Genomic DNA, 26,867 nt, shown 5'->3' with positions numbered 1-26,867 from the left:
TCTTTTTCCTGGCTATACATATATATTAACTTTTTAAAATACATATTTCTTTATGAATCATGTTGAGAGAGAAAAATCAGAACAAAAGGGAAAAACCATGAGGAAGGGAAAAAAAAAACACAGAAAAAAGAAGTGAACATAACATGCTCTGATTCACACTCAGTCTCCATAGTTATTTTTCTGAGTGCAAATGGTGTTTCCTGTACAAAGTTTATTGGAATTCTATTGGATCACTGAACCACTAAGAAGAACCAAGTCTTTCATAGTTGATCATCACATAAACTTATTGTTACTGTGTACAATGTATCCCTGATTCTGCTTATTTCTCTCAGCATCAGTTCATGTAAATCTTTGCAGGCCATTTTGTAATCAGCTTAATCATCTTTTTTCTTATAGAGTAATAATATTCCATTATTTTCATATACCACAATTTATTCAGCCATTTCCCAGTTGATAAGTATCTACTAATTTTCCAGTTCTTTAATACCACAAAAAGAGTTGCTACAAATATTTTTGCACATGTGGATCCTTTCCTCTCCTTTATGATTTCCTTGAGATCACAGTTTGATAGCCCCGTGGGCATTGTTCCAGATTGCTTTCCAGAATACTTGAATCACTTTACAACTCCACCAACAATGCATTTGTTGGTGGATGGTCTAGTTTTCCCACATCCTGCCCAACATTTATCATTATCTTTTCCTGTCATCTTAGACAATTTGAGAGGGGTGAGGTGGTATATCAAAGTTGTTTTAATTTGCATTTCTCTAATCAATAGTGATTTAGAATATTTTTTCATATGACTATAGATGACTTTAATTTCTTCTGAAAATTATCTGTTCATATCCTTTAATCATTTATCAACTGGGGAATGACTTGTATTCTTATAAATTTGACACAGTTCTTTATAGATTTTAGAAATGAGACCTTTATCAGAAACACTGGCTTTAAAGATTTTTTCCCTACCTTTCTACTCCCCCTTTAATCTTGTTCTGTTGGTTTTGTTTGTGTAAAGACTTTCTAATTTAATGCAATCAAAGTTGTCCATTTTGCCTTTCATGATGTTCTCTAGTTCTTCTTTGGTCATAAATTCCTCCCTTCCTTAAAGATCTAATAAATTAAATTATCCCTTGTTCTTCTAATATCCTTATGGTATTCCACTTTACACCCAAATCATGAACCCACTGTGATTTTATTTTGGTGAGGGGTGTGAAATGTATAGGTTTATACCAAGTTTCTAATCTATTATTTTTTCTAGGCGTTTTTGTGAAGTAGTGAGTTCTTATTCCAGAAGCTGGAATTTGGGGGTTTATCAAATGTCACATTATTCTAGTCATTGATTATTATGCTGTGTGTATCTTACCTATTTCACTGATCCACCACTCTATTTCTTATCTATTTGGCAATGGTTTTGATTACTGTTGCTTTATAATAGAGTTTTAGGTTTGGTACTAATAGGCCAGAATACTTTATAATTTTTTTCATTAATTCCCTTGCTATTCTTGACCTTTTGTTCTTCCAGATGAATTTGGTTTTTATTTTTTCTAGCTCTATAAAGTAATTTTTAGCAGTTTGATTGTTATGGCACTGAACTAGTAGACCAATCGAGGCGGAATTATCATTTTTATGATATTAGCAATTGATATTTTCCCAATTGTTTAAATTTGATTTTAATTGTGTGAGAAGAATTTTGTAATTGTGTTCATATAGTTCCTGGGTTTGTCTTGGTAGCTTGACACACAAATGTTTTATTTTATCTACAGTAATTTTAAATGGAATTTCTTTTTCTATCTCTTGCTGTTGGACTTTATCAGTAATATATAGAAACACTGATGATTTGTGTGGGTTTATTTTATATCCTGAAACTTTGCTAAAACTGTGAATTGCTTGCAGTAGGTTTTTCCATGATTTTCTAAGATTCTCTAAATATGCCATCGAATCATTTGCAAAGGGTGGTAGTTGTATCTTCTTATTGCCTATTCTAATTCCTTTTTTTTTTTTTTCTATTTTCTTATTTCTAAAGTCAGCATTTCTAGTAAAATATATAATAAGATTGACGATAAGGAGCATCTTTGTTTCATCTTTGATCTTATTTGGAATACTTGCTGTTGGTTTCAGATAGATACTGCTTATTATTTCAAGGAAAACTCCCTTTCCCCCTATGCTCATTAATGTTTTTAAAAGGAATGGATCCTGTATTTTGATAAAAGCTATTTCTATATCTATTGAGATTATCATATGATTTCTGTTGGTTTTGTTATGGATATGATCAGTTATGGTAATAATTTTCCTGATATTGAACCATGAAATTACAAAAACTTCTCATTACATTGTAATATATTACAGCCAAGTGGGAGTTATACCAGGAATTGCAGGACTGGTTCAATATCAGGAAAATTATTACCTTTACTCTTTATGTGTCAGTCTGTGTCAAATGTGTTTCTTGTAAACATATTATAGGATTCTGTTTTTTAATCCACTCTGCTATTCGTCTTTGTTTTATGAGAAAGTTCATCCCATTCACATTCACAATAATGATTAACAGCTCTGTATTTTCCCCAACCTATTTTCTCCTTTGTGTATACTTTTTCCACCCTGTCCTTAGTAGTGTTTTTTTTAACCCACTCCCACCCACTCCCTTATCTTTTATCACCCCTTCCCTTCCTTCTCTTACCTTTCCCCTGGTGTTTCTTACACTCCCTTCTATTGCTTCTCCTTTTTCTTTCCTCTTTCTTTTCTTACTTCTTTATACTGTTAGATAGATTTCTATACTCAGCTTAATGATTAAATTCTTCCCTCCTAGAATAAAAACTGATGATATCAAGCTTCAGACAATGCTTATTACCCTCTTTTTCTTCCCTAGATTGTAATAGATCTTTTGTGCTTCTTCATGTAATCCAATTTGTCCCATTTTACCTGACTTTTCCTCTTTTTCCACCCCTTAATGTCTTTTTCTTTGATATCATCACATCAGAATCCATTCACAACCACACCCTTCTTCCATGTAATGCCTCTCTCTGTCCCTTGAGAGTTGGTCAGTTCTCAAGAGTTACAGATAATTGTTTTCCCATCTAGGGATGTAAACAGTTGAACTTTTAAATAATATGCATATTTTCTCCTGTTTACTTTTCTATACTTCTCTTGAGTACTGTATTTGTAGATTAAATTTTCTGTTTACTTTTATTTTCTCAATGGGAATGATTGAAAGTCTCTTACTTCCTTGAAGATCTATCACCTGCCCTGAAAGATGATGCTGAGTCTCATTGTATAGTTAATTCTTGCTTGTAACCCATAATATGGTACTTCAGGCCCAATGATCCTTTATTATAGAAGCTGCCAGATCCTGGATAATCTTGACTGTTGCTCCTTGATACTTGAATTGTTTTTGTCTGCAATATTTTTTCTTGAGATTGTAGTTCTGGAGTTCTGCAACTACGTTCCCTGTTTTTTTTTTTTTTTTTTTTTTTTTTTTTTTTTTTTTTTTTTTTTTTTTTTTTTTTTTTTGTCGGATCTCTTTCTGAAAATAATCGATGTATTCTTTCAATGAGTATTCCCCCCTTTCTTTCTAGAATATTGGGGGGGGTTTCCTTAGTGATCTCTTGAAGAATGTTATTAAGACTCTTTTTTGGTCATGGCCTTCAGGTAGACCAATAATTTTTAAATTGTCTTTCCTGAATCTATTTTCCAAGTTGCTATTTTTCCAATGAAGTATTTCACATTTTCTTCCATGTTTTCATTCTTTTTAACTATTTTTGACTGATTCTTATTATCTCATAGAGTTATTAACTTCCATTTGTCCTGTTCTAGTTTTTAAATGCATGATTTTCTAAAGTTAGCTTTAGTATTTCTTTTTCCATTTGATTAATTCTACTTTTGAAAGTGTTATTTTCTTAAGTACATTTTTTTTTTTTTTTGCATTTGGTCAATTATATTTTTTAAGGAATTGCCTTCCTTTCCCAGGCTATTGATTCTCTCTTGTATACCTCTTTTTTCTTTTCTCATTTTTCTTCTATCTTTTTTATTTGTTTTTTATAGTCTTTTATGAGCAGTTCCAAGAAACCACTTTGGGCTTGAGACCAAGTCATATCACTCTTTGAGATTTTCTCTCTAGACATTCTGTCCTTGTCTGAGTTGCTATTTTGGTCTGCTCTGTCATCATAGTAGCTTTCTATGGTTAAGGTTCTTTTCTAGTTCTTGCTGATTTTCTTTCCTTTTCTTTTTATATTTCCTTGTTTTTTTAGTTGCTAATATGCTATGTTTAAAATCTCTCACTAGTTTTCCCAGACTCCGTCTGAGCTGGGCTAAACACCCCTTTCAACCTAATGAGACTTACATTTCTTAAAGTCTTTCCAATCTGTCTTGAACAGGAGAGTGGCTTCATTCCATCAGAATGTGTTCAGAGGTTGGTTTTTATGTGGTTTTTGAGGGAAACGGAGAGAGTTCAAGCAGCTTCCTGGCTTCACTCTGCCATCTTGGAGCTGGAATCTGGTCTTTATAAAGAAAGGGCTCCTTGTCTCCTGCACCTCATGATTGTCACTCCTTTCTATTTTGGTACTGTGACTAGGGACCTGCTTCTTTATATCTGACCAACAGCACTTTTCTCTGTCCAGGAACTATGACTCAGAACTGAATATGGGTACAGAACTGTGAATCAGTGCCAGATGTACTGAGTGCCAGCAAAGGGTTCCTTAAAATTTCTTTCTAAGCATTTATTTCTCTGTTCTCACCATCTCTGGGTCTAGCGTTCCTGAAGCTATTTCTGCTATGGTTGCTATTGTTAGTCATGTGTGTTGGCTCCAGATAGACCTCTATCATAATGTTATAGACTTCTGCTGTCTTTTTAAGTTTTCCTAGGTTGGAAAAAAATCTTATTCTGATTTTTATTGTTGTTACTGCTCTAAAATTTGATTTTAGGTATTATTTTCAAGTTATTTGGATGGGGACATTAAGACATTAAGTGGCTGCTTTTCATCTTCTTTCCTGGCTCTATCCTTATGATTGCATTGATTTTAACATATGATGGCAAGTAGGTGATGCAGTTGACAGAGTACTTGGCTTGAAATCAGGAAAACCTGAATTCAGATCCTCTCTCAGAAAATTACTATATGTGTAATCTGTTTGCCTCATTTTCCTTAGCTACAAAATGTGGAAAATAATATAGTTTACTCAACAGGATTGTCCTGAGGATCAAATGATGTATTTGTAAAGTATTTAACACAAGGCTTAGACATAGTAGGTTCTATTTAAAAATGTTTATTTCCTGTTTTCTTTTGTCTTTTTGTTAAGAAAATGGTTGTATATAAAATCTTGAAGAGAAAGTATTATTATTGACTGGTTACATAAATCTCATACATTGCATGACTATATTACATTCTTATTAGATGTTAATGTGGGTAGAAAAAAATATTTAATGAGAACTAAAGGGCTAGAATACCAAACAGAGAAAGTGTATTTCCTCTCAATAGGGTTGTCTCTAATATCCTCAGAAAGTTTCAGTATAACTGTTTAATGAGAGTTTATCTCTGGGAATTTATACCTGTTAGAGTGAAGGCAGGTTGTAGTGACTGAGTTAAATAAAAAATGGAGGAAGTAAACATACTCCATGAAAGAGATTATATAATGTCAGAGTTGTGGGTAGCTATTTTTCATTGTAGTAAGTTTATTTGCTTTTAAAACACATTGCTTTATGAATCATATTAGCAGAGAAAAATCAGAGCAAAGGGTAAAAATCATGGGAGAGAGAAAAAAACAGAAAAAAAGAAGTGACATAGCATGAGTTGATTTATATTCAGCGTCCATAATTATTTTTCTGGATGCAAATGGCATTTCCTGTTCAAAGTCTATTGGGATTGCTTTGGATCACTGAGTTATTAAGAAGCAACAAGTCTTTCACAGATAATTATCACATATTTTTGCTTTATTGTGTACATTGTATTTCTGGTTGTGCGTGTTTTGCTTAGCATCAGTTCATGTAAATCTTTGCAGGCTTTTCTATAATCATCTTGTTCATCATTTTTTATAGAATAATAATATTCCATTACCTTCATATACCAGAACTTGTTCAGCCATTCCCCAATTGATGGGCATCCACTCCTTTTCCAATTCTTTACTACCACAAAAAGAGTTGCTACAAAGATTTTTACACAGGTGGGTCCTTTTCTCTCCTTTATGATTTTCTTGTGATACAGACCCAATAATGGCACTGCAGGGTCAAAGTTTTATAGCCCTTTTGGCATAGTTCCAGATTATTTGTTCTCCAGAATGGTTAGATTATTTCACAACTTCACCAACAATGCATTAGTGTCCCAGTTTCCCCTTCAACAATTATCATTAACTTTTCCTGTCATCTTAGGCAATTTGAGAGGTGTGAGGTGGTACTTCAGAATTGTTTTAATTTGCATTTCTCTAATCAATAGTGATTTAGAGCATTTTTTCGAATAACTATTAATGGTTTTAATTTCGTCATCTGAAATTGTCTATTCATATCCTTTAACCATTTATCAATTGGGCAATGACTTGAATTCTTTTTTTTCTTTGTTTATTTTATTTATTATTATGATCTTTTTAAAAAAATTTTAATAGCCTTTTATTTACAGGTTATATGTATGGTAACTTTACAGCATTGACAATTGCAAAACCTCTTGTTCCAATTTTTCCCTTCCTTCCCCCCACCCCCTTCCCCAGATGGCAGGATGACCAGTAGATGTTAAATATATTAAAATATAAATTAGATACACAATAAGTATACATGACCAAACCATTATTTTGCTGTACAAAAAGAATCGGACTCTGAAATATTGTACAATTGGCCTGTGAAGGAAATCAAAAATGCAGGTGGGCAAAAATATAGGGATTGGGAATTCAATGTAATGGTTTTTAGTCATCTCCCAGAGTTCTTTTGCTGGGTGTAGCTGGTTCAGTTCATTACTGTTCCATTGGAACTGATTTGGTTGATCTCATTGCTGAGGATGGCCAGGTCCATCAGAATTGGTCATCATATAGTATTGTTGTTAAAGTATATAATGATCTCCTGGCCCTGCTCGGTTCACTCAGCATCAGTTCATGCAAGTCTCTCCAGGCCTTTCTGAAATCATCCTGTCAGTCATTTCTTATAGAACAATAATATTCCATAATATTCATATGCCACAATTTATTCAGCCATTCTCCAATTGATGGTCAGCCACTCAGTTTCCAGTTTCTGGCCACTACAAAGAGGGCTGCCACAAACATTTGTGCACATACAGGTTCCTTTCCCTTCTTTATGATCTCTTTGGGATATAAGCCCAGTAGTAACACTGCTGGATCAAAGAGTATGCCCAGTTTGATAACTTTTTGAGCATAGTTTTAAATTGCTCTCTAGAATGGTTGGATGTATTCACAATTCCACCAACAATGTATTAATGTTCCTGTTTTCCCACATCCCCTCCAACATTCCACATTATCTTTCCCTGTCATTATAGCCAGTCTGACAGGTGTGTAGTGGTATCTCAGAGTTGTCTTAATTTGCATTTCTCTGATTAATAATGACTTGGAACATCTTTTCATATGGCTAGAAATAGTTTCAATTTCTTCGTCTGAGAATTGTCTGTTCATATCCTTTGACCATTTATCAATTGGAGAATGGCTTGATTTCTTATAAATTAGAGTCAATTCTCTATATATTTTGGAAATGAGAATGACTTGCATTCTTAAAAAAATTGACACAGTTCTTTATAGATTTTAAAAATGAGACATTTAGCAGAAACACTATCTGTAAAGATGTTTTCCCAGCTTTTAAATCTTGTTTATGTTGGTTTTGTTAGTGCAAAAAGTTTTAATTTAATGTGATCAAAATTATCCATTTTTGCCTTTTGTAATGTTCTTTAGTTCTTTGGTCATAAATTCCTTCCTTCTCCAAAGATCTGATAGGTAAATTATCCCTTGTTCTCCTAATTTGATTATGGTATGAGCCTTTATGCCCAAATCATGTATCCATTTTGACCTTATTTTGGTATGGGATGTGAGATGTAGGTCTATGCTGAGTTTCTGACATATTAATTAATATTAATATTCCAGTTTTCCCAGCAATTTTTGTCAAATAGTGAGTTCTTATTCTAGAAGCTGGAGTTTGGTAGCTTATCAAATACTAGATTGCTTTAGGCCTTGATTATTGTGTCATGTGTATATAATCGATTCTACTGATCCACTACTCTATTACTTAGCCAGTACTAAATGGGATTGATTATTGCTGCTTTATAATACAGTTTTAGGTTTGGTACTGCTAAGTTTCCATCCTTCGTATTTTTTCATTAATGACTGATATTCTTGACCTTTTGTTCTTCCGTATGAATTTTGTTGCTATTTTTCCTAATTCTTCAAAATAATAATGTTTTGTCAGCTTGATTGATATGGCACTGAACAAGTAGACCAATTTTGTCATTTTTATTATATTAGCTAAGTCTAGCCATGAGCAATTGATATTTTTTTCAGTTGTTTAGATCAGATTTTATTTTTGTGAAAAGTTTTTTTGTAACTGTGCTCATATAGTTCTTGGATTTGTCTTGGCAGGTAGACCCCTAAGTATTTTATTTTGTCTACAGTAATTTTAAATGGAATTTCTCTATCTTTTTCTGGTGGGTTTTGTCAGTAATATATAGAAATGCTGATGATTTCTATGAATTAATTTCATGTCCTGAAGTTTTGCTAAAGTTGTGAATTGTTTTGAGAGGGTTTTTGGATAATTTTCTAGATTTTCTAGCTATATCATCATGTCATCTGCATAGAGTGATAGTTTTATTTTTTTCATTGCCTGTTCTAAGTTCTTTAATTTCTTTTTCTTTTCTTGTTTCTGCCATACTAGTTTCCAATTTTCCCAGCAGTTTTTGTCAAATAGTGAGTTCTTATCCCCAAAATTGGGGTCTTTGGGTTTGTCAAACACTGGATTACTATAGTCCTTGACTATTGTGTCTTATGAATCTAACCTATTCTACTGATCAACTAATCTATTTCTTAGCCAATACCAAATGGTTTTGATGACTGCTGCTTTATAATATAGTTTTAGATCTGGTACAGCAAGGCTACCTTCCTTTGAAATTTTTTCTGAGAGAGCAAGGTTGAGATCCACTATTATAGTTTTGCTTTCTATTTTTTTCTTGCAGCTCTCTTAACTTCTTTAGGAATTTGGTGCATATATGCTTAGTATTGATATTACTTCAATATCTATTGTACCATTTAGCAAGATATTATTTCCTTCCTTATCTCTTTTAATTAGATCTGTTTTTGCTTTTGCTTGATCTGAGATCAGGATCACTAGTCCTGCTTTTTAAAAAAATTTTACCTGAAGCCTAATAGATCCTGCTCCAGTCAAAAGACTGTATGTATTTTACTCTATATGTATCACTCTGCTTTAAATGAATTTCTTGTAAATAACATATTAAAGGATTTTGCCTTTTAATCCAGTCTGCTATCCATTTCTATTTTATGGAAGATTTCACCCCATTCACATTCGCATTTAAAATGACTAATTCTGTATTTCCTGCCATCTTATTTAACTCAAATTATGATTTTCTCTTTTCCCCCTTTCCCACCTGCTCAGTGTTTTGCTTCTGACCACCTCTTCCCTCAAGTAGCTCTCCCCCTTCATAAACCTTCCCCCTTTCTTATACCTTTCCCCTACTATTTCTGTTTTCTCTTCTACTTCTTCTCCTTTCTTTTCCCCTTTTCCTTCCACTTCCCTATAAAGTGAGAAAAGTTTCTCTGTGAAACCAAATATATGTAATATTCTCTTTGAGACAAATCTTATCAGAATAAGATTCACACAATGAATCTTATTTCTTTCCCTTAATTATAATAGGTTTTCTTTGACTTTTCATGAGATGTAATTTCCCTCATTTTATCTCAATTTCCCTCCTTTTCTAGTACAATCCTCTTCCCACCTCTAGTTTCTTTTTTATATTGTGACAGTAAAATCAAAGTATACCTACACTCTCTATGTATAGAAATATATTTCTCTATACTTAACAGAGATATATTTCTCCAGAGTTCTTTCCTTTTTATCTTTTTATTCTACTCGAGTTCTATATTTGGAAGTCGAACTTTTTGTTCATCTCTGGCCTTGTTATCAAAAATAAATGGAGTTTTTCTTTATCACTGAAAGTCCATCTTCTTCCCTGAAAGAAAATGCTCAATTTAGCTAGAAATAAGCTTATTTCTGGTTGCATTCCAAGTTCCTTTACCTTTCAGAACATCAAATTCCAGGCCTTTTGATCTTTTATGGTGGAAGCTGCTAGATCCTGGATAATCCTGAGTGTGGCTCCTTGGTATTTGAATAGTTTCTTTCTGGCTGTTTGTTATATTTTTTTCCTTGGGCTGATAGTTCTGAAATTTAGCAACCATATTTCTTGGAATTTTCATTGGGGGTCTTTTTCAGGTGTTTTGTGAATTCTTTCAAACTATTTTAACTTCTGATTCTAGGACATCAGGAAAGTTTTCTTTGATGATTTCCTGAAAGATAATGTCTAGGCTTTTTTTTTTTTTTTTTTGATCATGGTTTTCAGGAAGTCCAATAATCCTTAGATTGTCCCTTCTAATTCTATTTTCCAGGTCAGTTGTTTTTCCAAGTAGGCATTTTATACTTGCTTTTCTTTTTTCTTTTTTTTCTTTTTTCCTTTTTTTTTTTTTTTTTTTTGCTTTTGTTTGACTAATTTTTGATGTCTCATTGAGTCATTTCCATTTGTTGAGTTCTAATGTTTTGTGAATTATTTTATTCAGTTACATTTTTTAGTCCTTTTTGTATTTGGCTAATTGAATTTTTAAATGAGTTGTTTTGTTCTATGGATTTTTTCCCCCTGTTTCACAAATTCTATTTTTCAGGGAGTTTTTTCTTTTTCTATTTTGTCAAGTCTATTTTGTAAGGAATTATATGATTTTCCCATTTCACTAAATCTATTTTGTAAGAAGTTTTCTTTAGATAATTTCTGGGTTTCCTTTTCCAAATCATCTCGAAAAGTTCTCATTTCCTTTCTTCATGTTCCTTCTAGCTCTCTTTTAAGACCCTTTTTAATTTATTCCAAGAAAGCTTTGTGAGTTGGGCTCCAGTTTATATCAACCTTTAGAGCTTCATCTGGAGATGATCTGCTTTTAATGACCTCGGGCTTTGAAATTTGTTCTTCTCTTTCACCATAAAAACTATCTATGGTCAAAGTTCTTTTTACTCTTTTGCTCATTTTTTAAAAAATGAGGTCTGCTTTTAGGGCAAGGGGGAGATTGTCCTAGTTTCCTCTACAAGTGGCAGTGGCTGCACTAGGTCAGTGCTGATTGACTTTGGCTGCTGGGCAAGGCATGGCCAGGTCCTGTGAAATTCTGGCACTTTGATGTTTACTATTTGCCTTTTGTATTTGTGTTGGACATCATAATTAGTCTGCTGATTTACTGGCTTGCAATCAGGGCAGAGTAGTCAACACTGCTGTAGATTCCTCCCAGTAGATTCTCTAGGGCATGGAACCCATACGACCCCAGGACTGTTCTCTGCTTGCACTCGAAGTCTGTGTTCAGTCTGCTTGCACTTGCCCCACCTCCCTCCATGTCTGAATGAAACAGACCTCTTCTGGAGATCTTTGAAATTATCTTTTGCTGTCAATTTGTTACACTCTCAATATTTGTGGATTTTGTCTCTCCAAAACCAATTGAGAGCCTGGATTTGATGTTAGTATGAGGTTTATGAGGAGAGCTCAGAAAAAGATGTGTCTCCTCTTTGCCATCTTGGCTCCACCCTGTGTGCTGTATTTTATCAAAAGTTTTTTTCTGCATCTATTGAGATTATCATATGATTTCTATTGGTTTTGTTATTGATACAGTCAATTATGGTAATAGATTTCCTAATATGGAACCAGCCCTGCATTCCTGCTATAAATCTCACATGATCATAGTGTATTATCCTGTTGATAAATTGCTGTAATCTATTTGCTAATGTTTTATTTAAAATTTTTGCATCAATATTCTTTAAGGAAATTGGTTTATAATTTTCTTTCTGTTTGGGCCCTTCCCAGTTTAGGTATCAGTGCCATATTTGTGTCAGAAAGAATTTGGCAGTACTCCTTTAATATTTTTCCAAATAGTTAACAGATTATTGGAATTAATTTTTCTTTAAATGTTTTATAGATTTCACTTGTGAATTCATCTGGCCCTGGAAAATTTTTCTTAAGGAGTTCATTAATCACTTGGTTTTTTTTTTTTATTTTTCTAAAATGAGACAATTTAAGTAATTTATTTCCTCTTCTGTTAATCTGGGCAATCTATATTTTTGTAAATATTCATCCATTTCAGTTAGATTGTCAGATTTGCTGCCACAGAGTTGGTCAAAATAGCTCAAAATTATTGCTTTAATTTTTTTTCATTGGTTCACCCCTTTCCTTTTTGATGCTGGTGATTTGGTTTTTTCTTTCTTTTTTTGATCAAATTAACCAAAACTTTATCTATTTTGTTTTTTTCATAAAACCAACATTTAGTTTTATTAGTTCAATAATTTTTTAAAATTATATTTTAATTACTCTTTCCTATGGATTTCAAAAATTTTAATTGGGGGTTTTAAATTTGTTCTTTTTCTAGTTTTTTTAGGTACATGCCTAATTCATGATCTCTTCTTTCTCTATTTTACTTATGTAGCTATTTAGAGATATAAAATTTCCCTAAGAACTGTTTTGGCTGCATCCCCTAGGTTTTGGTATATTGTCTCATTATTGTTATTTTCTTGGATGAAATTACAGATTATTTCTGTGATTTGTTTGACCCACTCATTCTTTAGAATTAGATTATTCAATTTCAAATTGGCTTTTAGTCTCTCTTTCCATTGCCCTCTATTGAATATAGTTGTCATTGCATTGTGGGCTAAAATGGAAACATTTACTATTTCTGCTTTCTGCATTTGATTGTGAGGTTTTTATGCCCTAATAATACATGGTCAATTTTTGTGTGTTATGTATTCCCAAGAAAAAAAGGATATTCCTTTTTGTCCCTATTCAGTTTTTTAGAGGTCTATCATATCCAGATTTTCTAGGATCCTATTAACCTTCCTAGTTTCTTTATCATTATTTTGTGGTTAGATTTGTCTGATTCTAAGAGGGGAAAGTTGAGGCCCCCACTAGAATAGTTTTGCTGTTTGTTTCTTTCTGTAACTGGTTTAAAATCTTCTCTAGGAATTTGCCTGCTCTATCACTTGGTGAATGAATACACATTTAGTATGCCTATTGCTAAATTATTTACTGTACCTTTTATTGTAATGTTCTGTCCTCTAAAATATAATAGTTCTGTGGGAGTAGGTTTCTTGGGAGGCTTCTGGAGGCAGCCTCCCTTTCAGTTCCATATAATAATCACCCCAAATGCAGCCAGGAGTTAAAGTCCAGTCCTTTATTGTCTCTTCCAAAATAGCCCAGTTTCTTAGAGGTTTATCTCTCTCCTTGGTTCCAAGAGCTCCTGTTGCTAGTCCTTTGCCTCTTCCAGCTTCAGCCTCTCTTCTTCCGAATCCTGGCTTCTCAATCTCCCAAAAATCTCCAGTTGGCTTGTGGAAGCTCCTTATATATGATCTCTTAAAGGTGTACTCAAAGGTTGATTCCTCCTCTGAAAGTGGGGTTGTGGGAGCTGTGACTTTTGAATCTCCTCCACTGAACTTGTGAATCTCCTGGACTTGTGAATCTCCCAACTGAATCCTGACTTGTGAATCTTCCAGAGTGCCTATCAATTCCAGTGACTTAGCATCTTGTAAGAATCCTAACATTTTATCAAAATGTACTTTCCCTCCTTATCTCTTTTAATAAAATCTATTTTTACTTTTGCAGTATCTGAGATCAGGATTACTTCCCCTGATTTTTTTTAAACTTCAGCTGAAACAGTATAAATTATATTCTAGCCTTTAACCTTTACTCTATATCAAATGTGTTTCTTGTAAACAACATATTGCAGGATACTGTTTTTTTAATCCATTGTGCTATTTGTTTCCATTTTATGGGAGGATTCATTCCATTCAATTAACAGTTATGATTACCAGCTCTGTATTTCTCTCCATCCTATTTTCTCCTCTGTATATATTTTTGGTCTTTTTCCCCACCCTATTCTTAATCATGTGCTTTTTTTACCCACTCTACCCTCTACCTTGTCTCCTATTACTCCTCCCCCCATTCTTGTTTTTTTTTTTTAACTCACTCCATCCATTACTTTAATCTTCTATCAACCCTTCCCCCTTTCTCTTAATTTCCCTCTAGTGTTTTTGCCCTCCTTTCTATCTTGTCCCTCTCTTTTCCTGTTTCTCCTCCTACTTCTTTATAGGGTTAGATAAATTTCTATGCCAGACTAAATGACTAAATTATTCCCTCTTAAAGACAAAAGTGATGACATCAAGCCTCAGACAATGCTCATCCCCTTTCCTTCTTTCCCTTGATTATGATAGATCTTTTCAATTTCTTCATGTGAACTAATTTTTTCATTATACCCCCCTTTCCTTTTTTCAGCACAGATTTTTTCCCCACCCTTTAATGGTTTTTTTTTTTTTTTTTTTTTGATGTCTTCACATCAGGGACTATTCACAACTACATTCTCAGTCTATGTGATACAATTCCTAAGAGCCACAGATACCCATTAATTCTTAGTTGTAACCCCTTTGCCTTCTGGAATATGGTATTCCAGGTCCTCTGATCCTTTATAGTAGAAACTGCTAAATCCTAGGTAATCCTTACTGTTGTTCCTTGATATTTGAATTGTTTTTGTCTGGCAGCTTGCAGTATTTTTTCCTTGAGATTATTGTTTTGGAGTTTTACAACAATGTTTCTTGGGGTTTTCCTTGTGGTATCTCTTTTTGAAGATGATCCATGGATTTTTTGAATGATATTTCCCCCTCTGTTTCCAGTATATTGGGGCAATTTTCCTCAATGATCTCTTGTAGAATATTATCCAGGCTTTTTTTTTTTTTTTTTTTTTTGGACTATGGCCTTTAGGTAGGAAAATACTTTTTTTTTTTTTTATTAAATAACTTTTTATTGACAGAACCTATGCCAGGGTAATTTTTTACAACATTATCCCTTGCACTCACTTCTGTTCCGATTTTTCCCCTCCCTCCCTCCGCCTTCTCCCCAAAGATGGCAAGCAGTCCTATACATGATAAATAGATTACAGTATATCTTGGATACAATATATGTGTGCAGAACCGAAAAGTTTTCTTGTTGCTCAGGGAAAATTGGATTTAGAAGGTATAAGTAACCTGGGAAGAACAAAAATGCAAGCAGTTTACATTCATTTCCTAGTGTTCTTTCTTTGGGTGTAGCTGCTTCTAGGAAAATACTTTTTAAACGGTCTCTTCTGGATCTATTTTCTATGTCAACTATTTTGCCAATGAGGTATTTCACATTTTCTTACGTTTTTTTTCATTTTTTAGTTTGTTTGACTGATTCTTGCTGTCTCACAAAGTCATTAGTTTCCACTTGCCATATTTTTAGTTTTTAATGTGTGATTTTCTTGTTATCTTTTGTCTCTATCTATACCAAATATACCATTTGGTATATTCTACTGTTTAAGGAGTCGTTTTCTTTAGACAATTTTTTTCTTCCTTTTCCAAGCTGTTGACTCTCTCATGCATACCTCTCATTTCTTTTCTCATTTTTTCCTACTTATCTTACCTTTTGAAGTCTTTTATGAGCATTTCCAAGAAGGCTCTCTGAGTTTTAGATCAATTTAACTCACTCTTTGAGAGTTCATCTGTGGACTTTGTCTTCATCTGAGTTTGTGTTTTGGTCTGTTCTGTTACCATAGTAGTTTTCTTTGTTCAAGATACCTTTCTGTTTCTTGCTCATTTTCTTTCCTTTTCTTTTGGTATTTCCTTTTCTTTCTTTTTTTTTTTTTAAACTTTTATGGTGGAGCGCTACTCTTGAGGCAATAGTGGTACTATCCCAAACTTCCTGTGCAACTCTGAGCCTTGGCTTTGAACACAGAGGCCCCTTGTGTTTGTAGGAGATAGCTTAGTCTGCTGTTCACGAAACAGCCTGGTTTCCTAGAGTTTGCCTTCTGAACTGGGACTGAAAGCTGTCCCATTGACTTGCTCCTATACTGAACTCAGACCTAGAGTTTAATTGATGATTTCTTGTGATTACAACCCTCTCACCAGCTTTCCTAGGGCCTATCTTACTTGGACTGAACACCTTTTTCACCCAATGAGAGTGAACTTTGTTGAAGTTTTTTCAGTCTATCTTGAGCTGGAGAGTTGTTTCATTTTGTTAGACTCTGTTCAGATACTTTGATTCATGTAGTTTTTGAGGGAAACTTGGAGAACTCGAGTAGTTTCCTTATTCTCTTCCACCATCTTGGCTGTAACCCCCAAACCTTGAGTAGCCATTTCATGTCATGTCACCATATCATAACGTTGTTACATTTAGGTATATGTATGTATGGATTGTTTATATCTACTCCCCTCATTGATATCTATATGCCTGTATTACAGTACTTACCATTTTATATATCATTCTTTCTACCTCAAAAATCTGCCACTTTAATCTAACTTGGATGTTTATGTGTGAAGAAATTTGCAGGGATTGACAAAAAACTATAAACTATAAAACTAAAAACTATAAAGAGTTTTTTTCTTACATAAATATTCTTAAAATACTTTGCCTAGATATTTTCATTGTTCTTATATCTTACCTAGTATCATGCTTATTTGTGATGTTATTCACCCTAATTAGATTGTAGGTTCTTTGAGGAGACTGGTTTTTCATCTTGTCTCCACAGAGTATCAGGAGACACTTAGGTGGCTCAATATAGAGATCTGAATTCAATTCTGGTCTTAGATACTTTCTAGTTGTGTGATCCAGACAAATCACTTAATCTCTGTTTGCCTTAATCGATTACAGATGGAGGAGCTCCTCCATTCCAGTTCTTTGCCAAGAAAACCCCATCACCAGTCCACTCATGGAGTTGAACACAACTGAATAACTGAAGAACAAATGTACTTAATATATGCTTATTGAACTGAATTTGACTTAAAAGGAAAAAAAAAATTATGGCACTACAAATTCATTTGCTGAAAGCCATAACAAAAGAAGAGAATTATAGTCTTCATTATGAAATTAGTATTAAAAATCTGGCCTACACTGATTGTATTTAATAATAATAAATGTTAACAAAAGATATGTTGGTATCTGTTTTTAGGGAGTTATTTCTCATATCATTGAAAGAATCCACGGATCATCTTCAAAAAGAATAATGAAATGAAATGAAAATGACCTATCATTGAAATGTTTTCCATGCTTTTCTGCAGTTTCTAAAACTCAGAGTAAATGTATCTGAGAAAAAATTTTATGTCCTTTCAGGATAATGATGATGGTGATTTGTGTGAGAATGGGATGGGGGGATTCTTGGGGATTCTACTTTCCTCTGATAAAAAATTGATTTTGTAGAAATCACAAATCCAGGTCATTTTCATTTCATTTCATTACTGTGTTATGAGTGGAAATAAATTATTTGACTCTAAGCAAAACTAGTGTCATGTAGGGATTTATAAAATTTTGTCTGTTTGTAATGTTCTTTTTGGTTTTCTGGAGGTCTTTGGGGTAGCCTTCTTTTCAGCAGATTAATCACCACAAGAATAGCCAGGTGTTAAAGCCTTTATTGTCTCCTTCGTCTGGTACTTAACTACCTTTCTAGTGGCTTTCAGAGGGGGACTTGGTTTCAGTGGAGAAAATGCAGGAGGACAGGACAGCCACCACAAAGCTGATGGAAATTAATCTCTCTCCTTGGCTATGAGAGCTTGAGCTCCCATCTCCAGTATGCTTGTCTTCTCTGGCTCTATCTCCGAGCCTCTCAGTCACCCAGGTGAGCCACCAGGAGCCTGACTGAAGGTAGAGTCAAATTTCTCTCCTTGACTCCAAGATCTTGAGCTCCTGTCTCCAGTCCTTTGTCTTCTTTGGCTCTGAATGTGGCTGAGGCTCCAATCTTATATGCTTTGCACTGAGTATAAACCAATCATTATATCACTAGGAAACCATTATTTGTTGTAAGATTAAATCAATCATACAGAACTTAGAGAACTATTAATCACCATGCTAAACTAGATAACCATTGTCTTTATCAATTCCACTGACTTAACAACTTGTAAGAATCCTTGTTTCAGAGTTCTGGCCCATAACATCTGTTCAGTTTATATTCTTTTTAAAAATAACTTGGAACAAAGTGCTATTGTTCTTCTGTAAAATCAATCTGAATGAATTTGAAACTTAAATCGCTATCGATATTTCTACTTGATACAATGGAGAGAGAAGAATGTTGTTGGGCTAGGAGAAGCTCTATTTCTTTATGACTGAAGATCGGATCTGGTTAGGATTGGCTTTAATAGGTACACTATTAAAGAATCAGGAAACAGTAGTAACTTATTGGTTTACAGTTCCAGGATATGCCCCTAATTACCATTAAAAAAAGAATAAAGATGGAGAAGTAGAGAATTAATTATATATTTTCTCTATTTTTGTATCTTATAGAAACTTTTCTTTTCAGAGAAGTTTAAATGATTTTTCTTCTGTAAGAATAATATGCAAGTCATATTATCTTTAGATATTTTTCCTTTAACAGTTTTTATTTAAATTTTTGAGTTCCAAATTCTATCCTCCCATTCTTTACCACCTCCCTGAAATAGTAATCAATCAAATATAGGTTATATGTGAGCAATTCTGTAAAACATTTCTATAATTGTCATTTTGTAAAAAAAATACTGGAATAAAAGAAAAAACTGAAAAAGAAAGTTAAAAACAATAGCTTGATTCAATATGTATTTCAAATAATATCATTTCTTTCTCAGGAGGTGGATCATATGTTTCATACTTTTGAATTTTCTTGGATCGTTGTGTTGCTGAGAATACCTAAGCGATTCACAGTTCTTCACTGAACAATATTGTTTTTACTATGTACAGTGTTCTTAGTTCTTTTCTGAAAGCATTTTGCTTGTCATTTCTTGTAGCACAAAAATAGTCCATTATAGCCACATATCACAGTTTATTTACTGATTTCTTAACTGACGAGCATCCCTTTGATTTCCAATTCTTAATCATTACAAAAAGAGGTGTTGGTGGAGTTGTGAACCCATCCAAACGTTCTGGAGAACAATCTGGAATTACTGCCCAAAGGGCTATAGAAACTGTGCATACCCTTTGATCCAGCAACATCACTGCTAGGTCTATATGCCAAAGACATCCAAAAAAAGGGAAGGAGGAAGGACCTATTTGTACAAAAAGTATGTATATCAGCTCTTTTTGTGTTGGCAAAGAATTGGAAATCTTTTTTTAAAAATGTAGTTGGCTTAGAAAATTTCTTACATACTCTACTAATTTATGCAAATTGTCTTATTTCTGGCTAGCTATACTCATTCTCATCCCACATGATAAGTATCTATCTAGGCAAAGATAATGCCAACATGTTCATTTGAAATTACATGAAGCTAGTACTGTTCTCTGACAACCATTATCAGTTTTAATAACTGAAAGAGATGATATATGCAAATCAATTTGTATAACATCCAGTACTATATAAATATAAGCTATTATTATTGTTTTGTTCTTCTGTAAGAGAAATAATAGATAATCCTAACTTTGCTAATTCAAATTTCATTTTTAAAAGAGCCTTTTATTTTAAATTATTTTACTAAATATTTCTTATTCTTCCTGACAAATGCAAAAAAAAAACTACTTAAAATTAATAAAAGATTTTCCATTAGATTCCAAGGCTTAGTGTATTTTAGACTCAAGCCAAGCAAATGCATACTAATATACATGAGACAGACCACAAATACAGTAGACAGATTTTTTTCCATATGTATATATGTGTTTATAAGTGTACACATTTACTTTTTTAAAACCAAATTTAGCTCATTATTATCCATTGCAATTCTTTTTTTTTTTTTTTTGGTGAGACAATTGGGGTTAAGTAATTTGCCCAGGGTCACACAGTTAGGAAGCATTAAGTGTCTGAGACCAAATTTGAACTTAGTTCCTCCTGGCTTCAGGACTGGTGTTCTATCCACTGAGCCACCTAGCTGCCCCCATTGCAATTCTTAAAAACAGTAGTGACAATTACAGCCTTATGAAGGCACATTAAAAATAAGACTATCCTCAAACATCTTCTTATGACTCCATACTACACTTATTAGTGTGAGTAAAACACGATTCCTTCATCAATATGACCTTAGTATAGAACTTTTTATAAAGCATCTTTTGTACAACTACTTCTTGATGCATGTAATTCTCTTTAGTGCTATCAAAGGTTATGTGTAAACATTGAGAAAAGAGTATTCTTATGTTTACACAGTAATTATAGCTTCTTTTTAAAAATCATTTTTAAATTTATTCAGAAAGATATTCAATATTAAAATATGCAGGTATTTGAAATCTTGACCTAACACAACGGATTTAGATTTGTACAATATTTACCCTGTTTTGATTCTGAAGCAGGCAATATGAGAAGACATGTCCAGTTCAGCTATACCATGTTTCTATGTAACTTTAAAATAAATTGGGACAAAAGAAATAGCTTCAAAGCATGCTCTAAACTTTAGCCACCTATTGGTAAAGGTCTGTAGTTAATACATTTGGATAAATAATCCAAACTCAGCAACAAAATGGTTAAACATTTGTGATTTGATTTTATCTCAGCTTGGTATGTCGTTGAAGTGTTCCACTTCTAACAACTGTTTGTTAAGTGAAGGCTTTAGTGTTTGCATAGTATTGAATGAAGCAGCCTGGTCACCAGATGTGATTGCTTCCCCAGACTAAAGCTTTCAGTCAGATCACCGTCCTAATGGTCCCTGTTTCAACCTTCTTCCTCAGAACGTCCACCAACCTTTCCAACCTAGAATGGGGGAAAGGGAATGAGGAGAGAAAAAGGGGATTAGTGTTAAGAATGTACTGAATGAAAAGGCTAATGTTTGCACTGGTTCAAACTGGTGGTCATGTCAAGAAACAAAGTATTATTGTAGGAGAAACACAGGGGTACAGAATGCCAACAACTTAAGAAAAACTTTAACTGATTGCTTAGATAAGGAAGAAATAGTTCAATTCTGACTTTATCTCAAGAAATATCAAAGATTTCCTTGATAGCTTGGGGATACATTGTCTATGCATAATTTTTTTTTTTTTTGTTCAGTAATCTCATTTTTTTATTATAGCTTTTTATTTACAAGATATATGCATGGGTAATTTTTCAGCATTAACAGTTGCAAAACCTTTGCTTTCAATTTTTCCCCTTCTTCCCCTTGCCCCCTCCCCCATATGGCAGGAGAACCAATACATGTTAAATACGTTAAAGTATATGTTAAATACAATATATGTATACATGTCCATATAGTTATTTTGCTTCACAAGAAGAATCGAACTTTGAAATAGTGTACCATTAACATGTGAAGGAAATAAAAAATTCAGGCGGACAAAAATAGAGGGATTAAGAATTCTATGTAGTGGTTCACACTCACTTCCCTGAGTTCTTTCGATGGGGGTAGCTGGTTCAATTCATTACTGTTCAATTGGAACTGATTTGTTTCATCTCATTGTTGAAGAGGTATGCATAAATATAATTTACATTCTTTAACAACAATATATTAAACGTTGACAGCTCTATCACTACAGTTTCAAAACTATATAGTCAATTGTAAATACAGTCAACTGTATTACAATACAGCACCTTTTGAGACAAGTATACATTTTATTACTGAGGAAAACTTGCACCTGTTACTTAGTAGTTTATATGATCCTTCATATTTAGCACATTACATAGCATTTTAATTGGTAAAATATACTTAACTTTTCTTTATTTAAAAATAGACATTGATGGCAATGGATCATTTAGTAATCAGAATGAGTTTTCTGGTGTGACAAAGGCAAAGAACCCATTTCTAAAACCTTTAAGTCCTGTCAGCTTGCTTGTATAAAATGATTTGTGAGCAATACAGTTATAATTCCCAAAATCAATAAAACATTTTTATTCCAAAGTACTGTCAAAAAGCTAGAAATCATACACATGCTCTTATACTTCATAGTCAACAACAACAAAACTACTCAGATTATGATACCATTCTTTAGATGTTATTTAGGCAACTCACTGATAAGGTAATCTTGTTTTTCTGTACTCAATGGGAATTTTGCAAGATGACAGAATTAAGCTATTAGTTAGATTTCTTCTTTGGGAGAGGGAGGTTCTTTGCTTAACACAAAAAATTGAAATTCCCATTGATGTTACATAGAGAAATCTTTCTTTAAAAATGCAAAATTTGCCCAGAAGTTTTCATTATACTCATTCAATGAGTGTAATCATTTTCTTTATTTAAAAACATTTTTATATAACTTTTTATTGACAGAACCCATGCCAGGGTAATTTTTAAAAACATTATCCCTTGCACTCACTTCTGTTCCCATTTTTCCCCTCCCTTCCTCCACCCCCTCCCCCAGATGGCAAGCAGTCCTATACATGTTAAATAGGTTATAGTAGATCTTGGATACAATATATGTATGCAGTTCTCTTGTTGCTCAGGGAGAATTGGATTTAGAAGGTATAAATAAGCCGGGAAGAAGAACAAAAATACAAGCAGTTTACATTCATTTCTTAATGTTCTTTCTTTAGGTGTAGCTGCTTCTGTCCATCTTTGATCAATTGAAACTAAGTTAGATCTTCTCTTTGTCGAAGAAATCCACTTCCATCAGAATACATCCTCATACAGTATCATTGTTGAAGTATATAATTATCTCCTGGTTCTGCTCATTTCACTTAGCATCAGTTCATGTAAGTTTCACCAATCCTCTCTGTATTCATCCTGCTGGTCGTTTCTTTCAGAACAATAATATTCCCTAACATTCATATACCACAATTTACTCAACCGTTCCCCAATTGATGGGCATCCATTCATTTTCTAGCTTCTAGCCACCACAAATAGGGCTGCCACAAACATTTTGGCACATATAGGTCCCTTTCCCTTCTTTAGAATCTCTATGGGGTATAAGCCCAGTAGAAACACTGCTGGTTCAAAGGGTATGCACAGTTTGATAAGTTTTTGAGCATAGTTCCAAATTGCTCTCCAGAATGGTTGAATGTATTCACAATTCCACCAACAATGTATTGATGTCCTTGTTTTCCCACATCCCCTCCAACATTCCACATTATCTTTCCCTGTCATTCTAGCCAATCTGAAAGGTGTGTAGTGGTATCTCAGAGTTGTCTTAATTTGCATTTCTCTGATCAATAGTGATTTGGAACACTCTTTCATATGAGTGGTAATAGTTTTAATTTCATCATCTGAAAATTTTCTGTTCATATCCTTTGACCATTTATCAATTGGAGAATGGCTTGATTTCTTATAAATTAGAGTCAATTCTCTCTATATTTTGGAAATGAGTCCTTTATCAGAACCTTTGACTGTAAAAATGTTTTCCCAGTTTATTGTTTCCCTTCTCATCTTGCCTGCATTAGTTCTGTTTGTACAAAAATTTTTCAATTTGATACAATCAAAATGTTCTATTTTGTAGTAATAATGATCTCTAGTTCTTCTTTGGTCATAAATTCCTTCCTCTTCCACAGATCTGAGAGGTAAACTATCCTATGCTCTTCCAATTTATTTATAATCTTATTCTTTATGCCTAGATCATGAACCCATTTTGATCTTATCTTGGTGTACGGTGTTAAGTGTGGGTCAATGCCTAGTTTCTGCCATACTAATTTCCAATTTTCCCAGGAATTTTTGTCAAATAATGCATTCTTATCCCAAAAATTGGGGTCTTTGGGTTTGTCAAACACTAGATAATTAAAGTTATTGGCTATTTTGTCCTTTGAACCTAACCTATTTCATTGATCAATTAGTCTATTTATTAGCCAATACCATATGGTTTTAGTAACTGCTGCTTTATAATATAATTTTAGATCTGGTACAGCTAGGCCACCTTCATTTGATTTTTTTTTTCATTAATTCCCTTGAAATTTTTGACCTTTTGTTTTTCCATATGAACTTTGTTGTTATTTTTTCTAGGTCATTAAAATAGTTTTTGGGAAGTCTGATTGGTATAGCGCTAAATAAATAGATTAGTTTAGGTAGTATTGTCATCTTTATTATATTTGCTTGCCCAATCCAAGAGCATTTAATATTTTTCCAGTTGGTTAGATCAGACTTAATTTGTGTGGAAAGTGTTTTGTCGTTTTGCTCTTAAAGTTTCTGATTTTCCTTTGGCAGATAGATTCCTAAATATTTTATACTATCAGTAGTTACTTTAAATGGAATTTCTCTTTGTAACTCTGACTGTTGGATTTTGTTAGTGAAATATAAGAATGTTGATGACTTATGTGGATTTACTTTATAACCAGCAACTTTGCTAAAGTTGTGGATTATTTCTAATAACTTTTTAGTAGAATCTCTGGGGTTCTCTAAGTATACCATCATATCATCAGCAAAGAGTGATAATTTGGTTTCCTCATTCCTTATTCTTATTCCTTTAATCTCTTTCTCAGCTCTTATTGCCAAAGCTAGCATTTCTAATACATATTAAATAGTAACGGTGATAGTGGGCAATCTTGTTTCACTCCTGATCTTACTGGGAGTGGTTGCAGTTTGTCCCCATTACATATGATGCTTAGTGATGGTTTTAAATAGATGCTGCTGATTATTTTAAGGAAAAGTCCATTTATTCCTATACTCTCAAGTGTTTTTAATAGGAATGGATGTTGGATTTTATCAAATGCTTTTTCTGCATCTATTGAGATGATCATATGGTTTTTGTTAATTTGGTTATTAACATGGCCAATTATATTGATAGTTTTCCTAATATTGAACCAGCCCTGCATTCCTGGTATAAATCCTACTTGATCATAGTGTATTATCTTGGAGATGATTTTCTGTAGTCTTTTTGCTAATATCTTATTTAAGATTTTAGCATCAATATTCATTAGGGAGATTGGTCTATAATTTTCTTTCTCTATTTTCAACCTACCTGGTTTAGGTATCAGTACCATGTCTGTGTCATAAAAGGAATTTGGTAGGACTTCTTCAATCCCTATTTTTTCAAATAGTTTATAAAGCATTGGGACTAATTGTTCTTTGAATGTTTGGTAGAATTCACATGTAAATCCATCTGGTCCTAGGGATTTTTTTTTTTAGGGAGTTAATTAATAGCTTGTTCTATTTCTTTTTCTGAAATGGGAGTATTTAAGCAATTTACTTTCTCCTCTGATAATCTGGGAAGCCTATATTTTTGGAGGTAGTCATCCATTTTGCTTAGGTTATCAAATTTATTGGCATAAAGTTGGGCAAAGTAACCCCTTATTATTTCTTTAATTTCCTCTTCATTGGTGGAAAGTTCTCCCTTTCATTTTTAAGACTACTAATTTGATTTTCCTCTCTCCTTTTTCTAATCAGATTTAACAAAGGTTTATCAATTTTATTGTTTTTTTCATAAAACCAACTCTTAGTTTTATTTATTAGTTCAAGTTTTTTTTTTTTACTTTCAATATTATTAATTTCTCCTTTTAATTTTAGAATTTCAAGTTTAGTAATTGATTGGGGGTTTTTAATTTGGTCTTTTTCTAGCTTTTTCAGTTGCAAGCCCAATTCATTGATCTTCTCTTTCTCTATTTTGTTCAAGTAAGCCTCTAAGGATATAAAGTTTCCCCTTATTACCGCTTTGGCTGCATCCCACACATTTTGGTATGATGTCTCACCATTGTCATTATCTTGAGTGAAGTTATTAACTATATCTATAATTTGCTGTTTCACCTAATCATTCTTTAAGATGAGATTATTTAGTTTCCAATTACTTTTTGATTTATTTACACCTAACTTTTTGTTGAATGTAGTTTTTATTGCATTGTGATCTGAAAAGAAAGCATTTACTATTTCTGCCTTCCTGCATTTAATGTTGAGGTCTTTATGTCCTAATATATGATCAATTTTTGTGTAGGTTCCATGAACTGCTGAGAAGAAAGTATACTCCTTTCTGTCTCCATTTAGTTTTCTCCAGAGATCTATCATAACCTAATTTTTCTAATATTCTATTTACCTCTTTAATTTCTTTCTTATTTGTTTTATGATTTGATTTATCTAAATCTGAGAGTGCAAGACTGAGATCTCCTGCTATTATAGTTTTGCTGTCTATTTCTTCTCATAACTCTCTTAACTTCTCCTTTAGGAGGTTAGATGCTATACCACTTGGTGCATATATGTTTAATACTGATATTGCTGCATTGTCTATAGTACCCTTTAGCAAGATACAGTTTCCTTCCTTATCTCTTTTAATTAGATCAATTTTTGCTTTTGCTTGATCTGAGATAAGGATGGCTATCCCTGCTTTTTTGACTTTACCTGAAGCATAATAGATTCTGCTCCAGCCTTTTACCTTTACTCTGTATATATCTCCCTGTTTTAAATATGTTTCCTGTAAATAACATATTATAGGGTTCTGACTTTTGATCCAGTCTGCTATGTGCCTCCTCTTCATGGGAGAGTTCATCCCATTCATATTTACAGATAAAATTACTAATTCTGTATTTCCTGCCATTCTAATATCACCAGATTATGCTTTTCTTTTTCTTGCCCTCTTTCCCCCCTTCCTTAGTATTAAACTTATTGGTCCCACTTGCGTCACCCAGCTCTCCCTCTTTAGTATCCCGCCCTCCTCCTTTTGAATCCCTTCCCCTTTCTTGTACCCTTCCCTTATTATTCTTTTTCCTTTTCCCTTTTCCTCTCCCACTTTTTAATGAGGTGAGAGAAGATTCTCTGTAAAACAAATGTGTCAATTATTTCCTCTTTTAGCCAACTCTGATGAGAGTACAATTCGCATAATGTTCCTCCCCCTCTCTAAGTTCCCTCAGATATGATAGGTTTCCTTTGCCTTGTCGTT

The 26,867-nt window shown here is 33.3% G+C and overlaps 1 protein-coding gene across 3 annotated transcripts in view; it reads right to left on the bottom strand.

Moving 5' to 3' along the window:
* Positions 1 to 20,589: 20,589 nt before the first annotated feature.
* The window catches only part of MIPOL1 (mirror-image polydactyly 1), a 468,394-nt gene continuing 462,116 nt past the window's right edge, over positions 20,590 to 26,867 (bottom strand). For all 3 annotated transcript variants that reach the window (XM_031952941.1, XM_031952940.1, XM_031952942.1), the window contains one exon: positions 20,590 to 20,847. In XM_031952941.1, coding sequence (XP_031808801.1) covers positions 20,781 to 20,847 — 67 coding nt within the window. In that variant the 3' untranslated portion in view covers positions 20,590 to 20,780. The remainder of the gene's footprint in view (positions 20,848 to 26,867) is intronic.

This window comes from Sarcophilus harrisii, chromosome 2 (genome assembly GCF_902635505.1).
Source record: "Sarcophilus harrisii chromosome 2, mSarHar1.11, whole genome shotgun sequence".
Classification (NCBI taxonomy): domain Eukaryota; kingdom Metazoa; phylum Chordata; class Mammalia; order Dasyuromorphia; family Dasyuridae; genus Sarcophilus; species Sarcophilus harrisii.
Note: the sequence above shows the minus strand (reverse complement) of the source record. Positions and strands in the feature narration are given on the sequence as shown.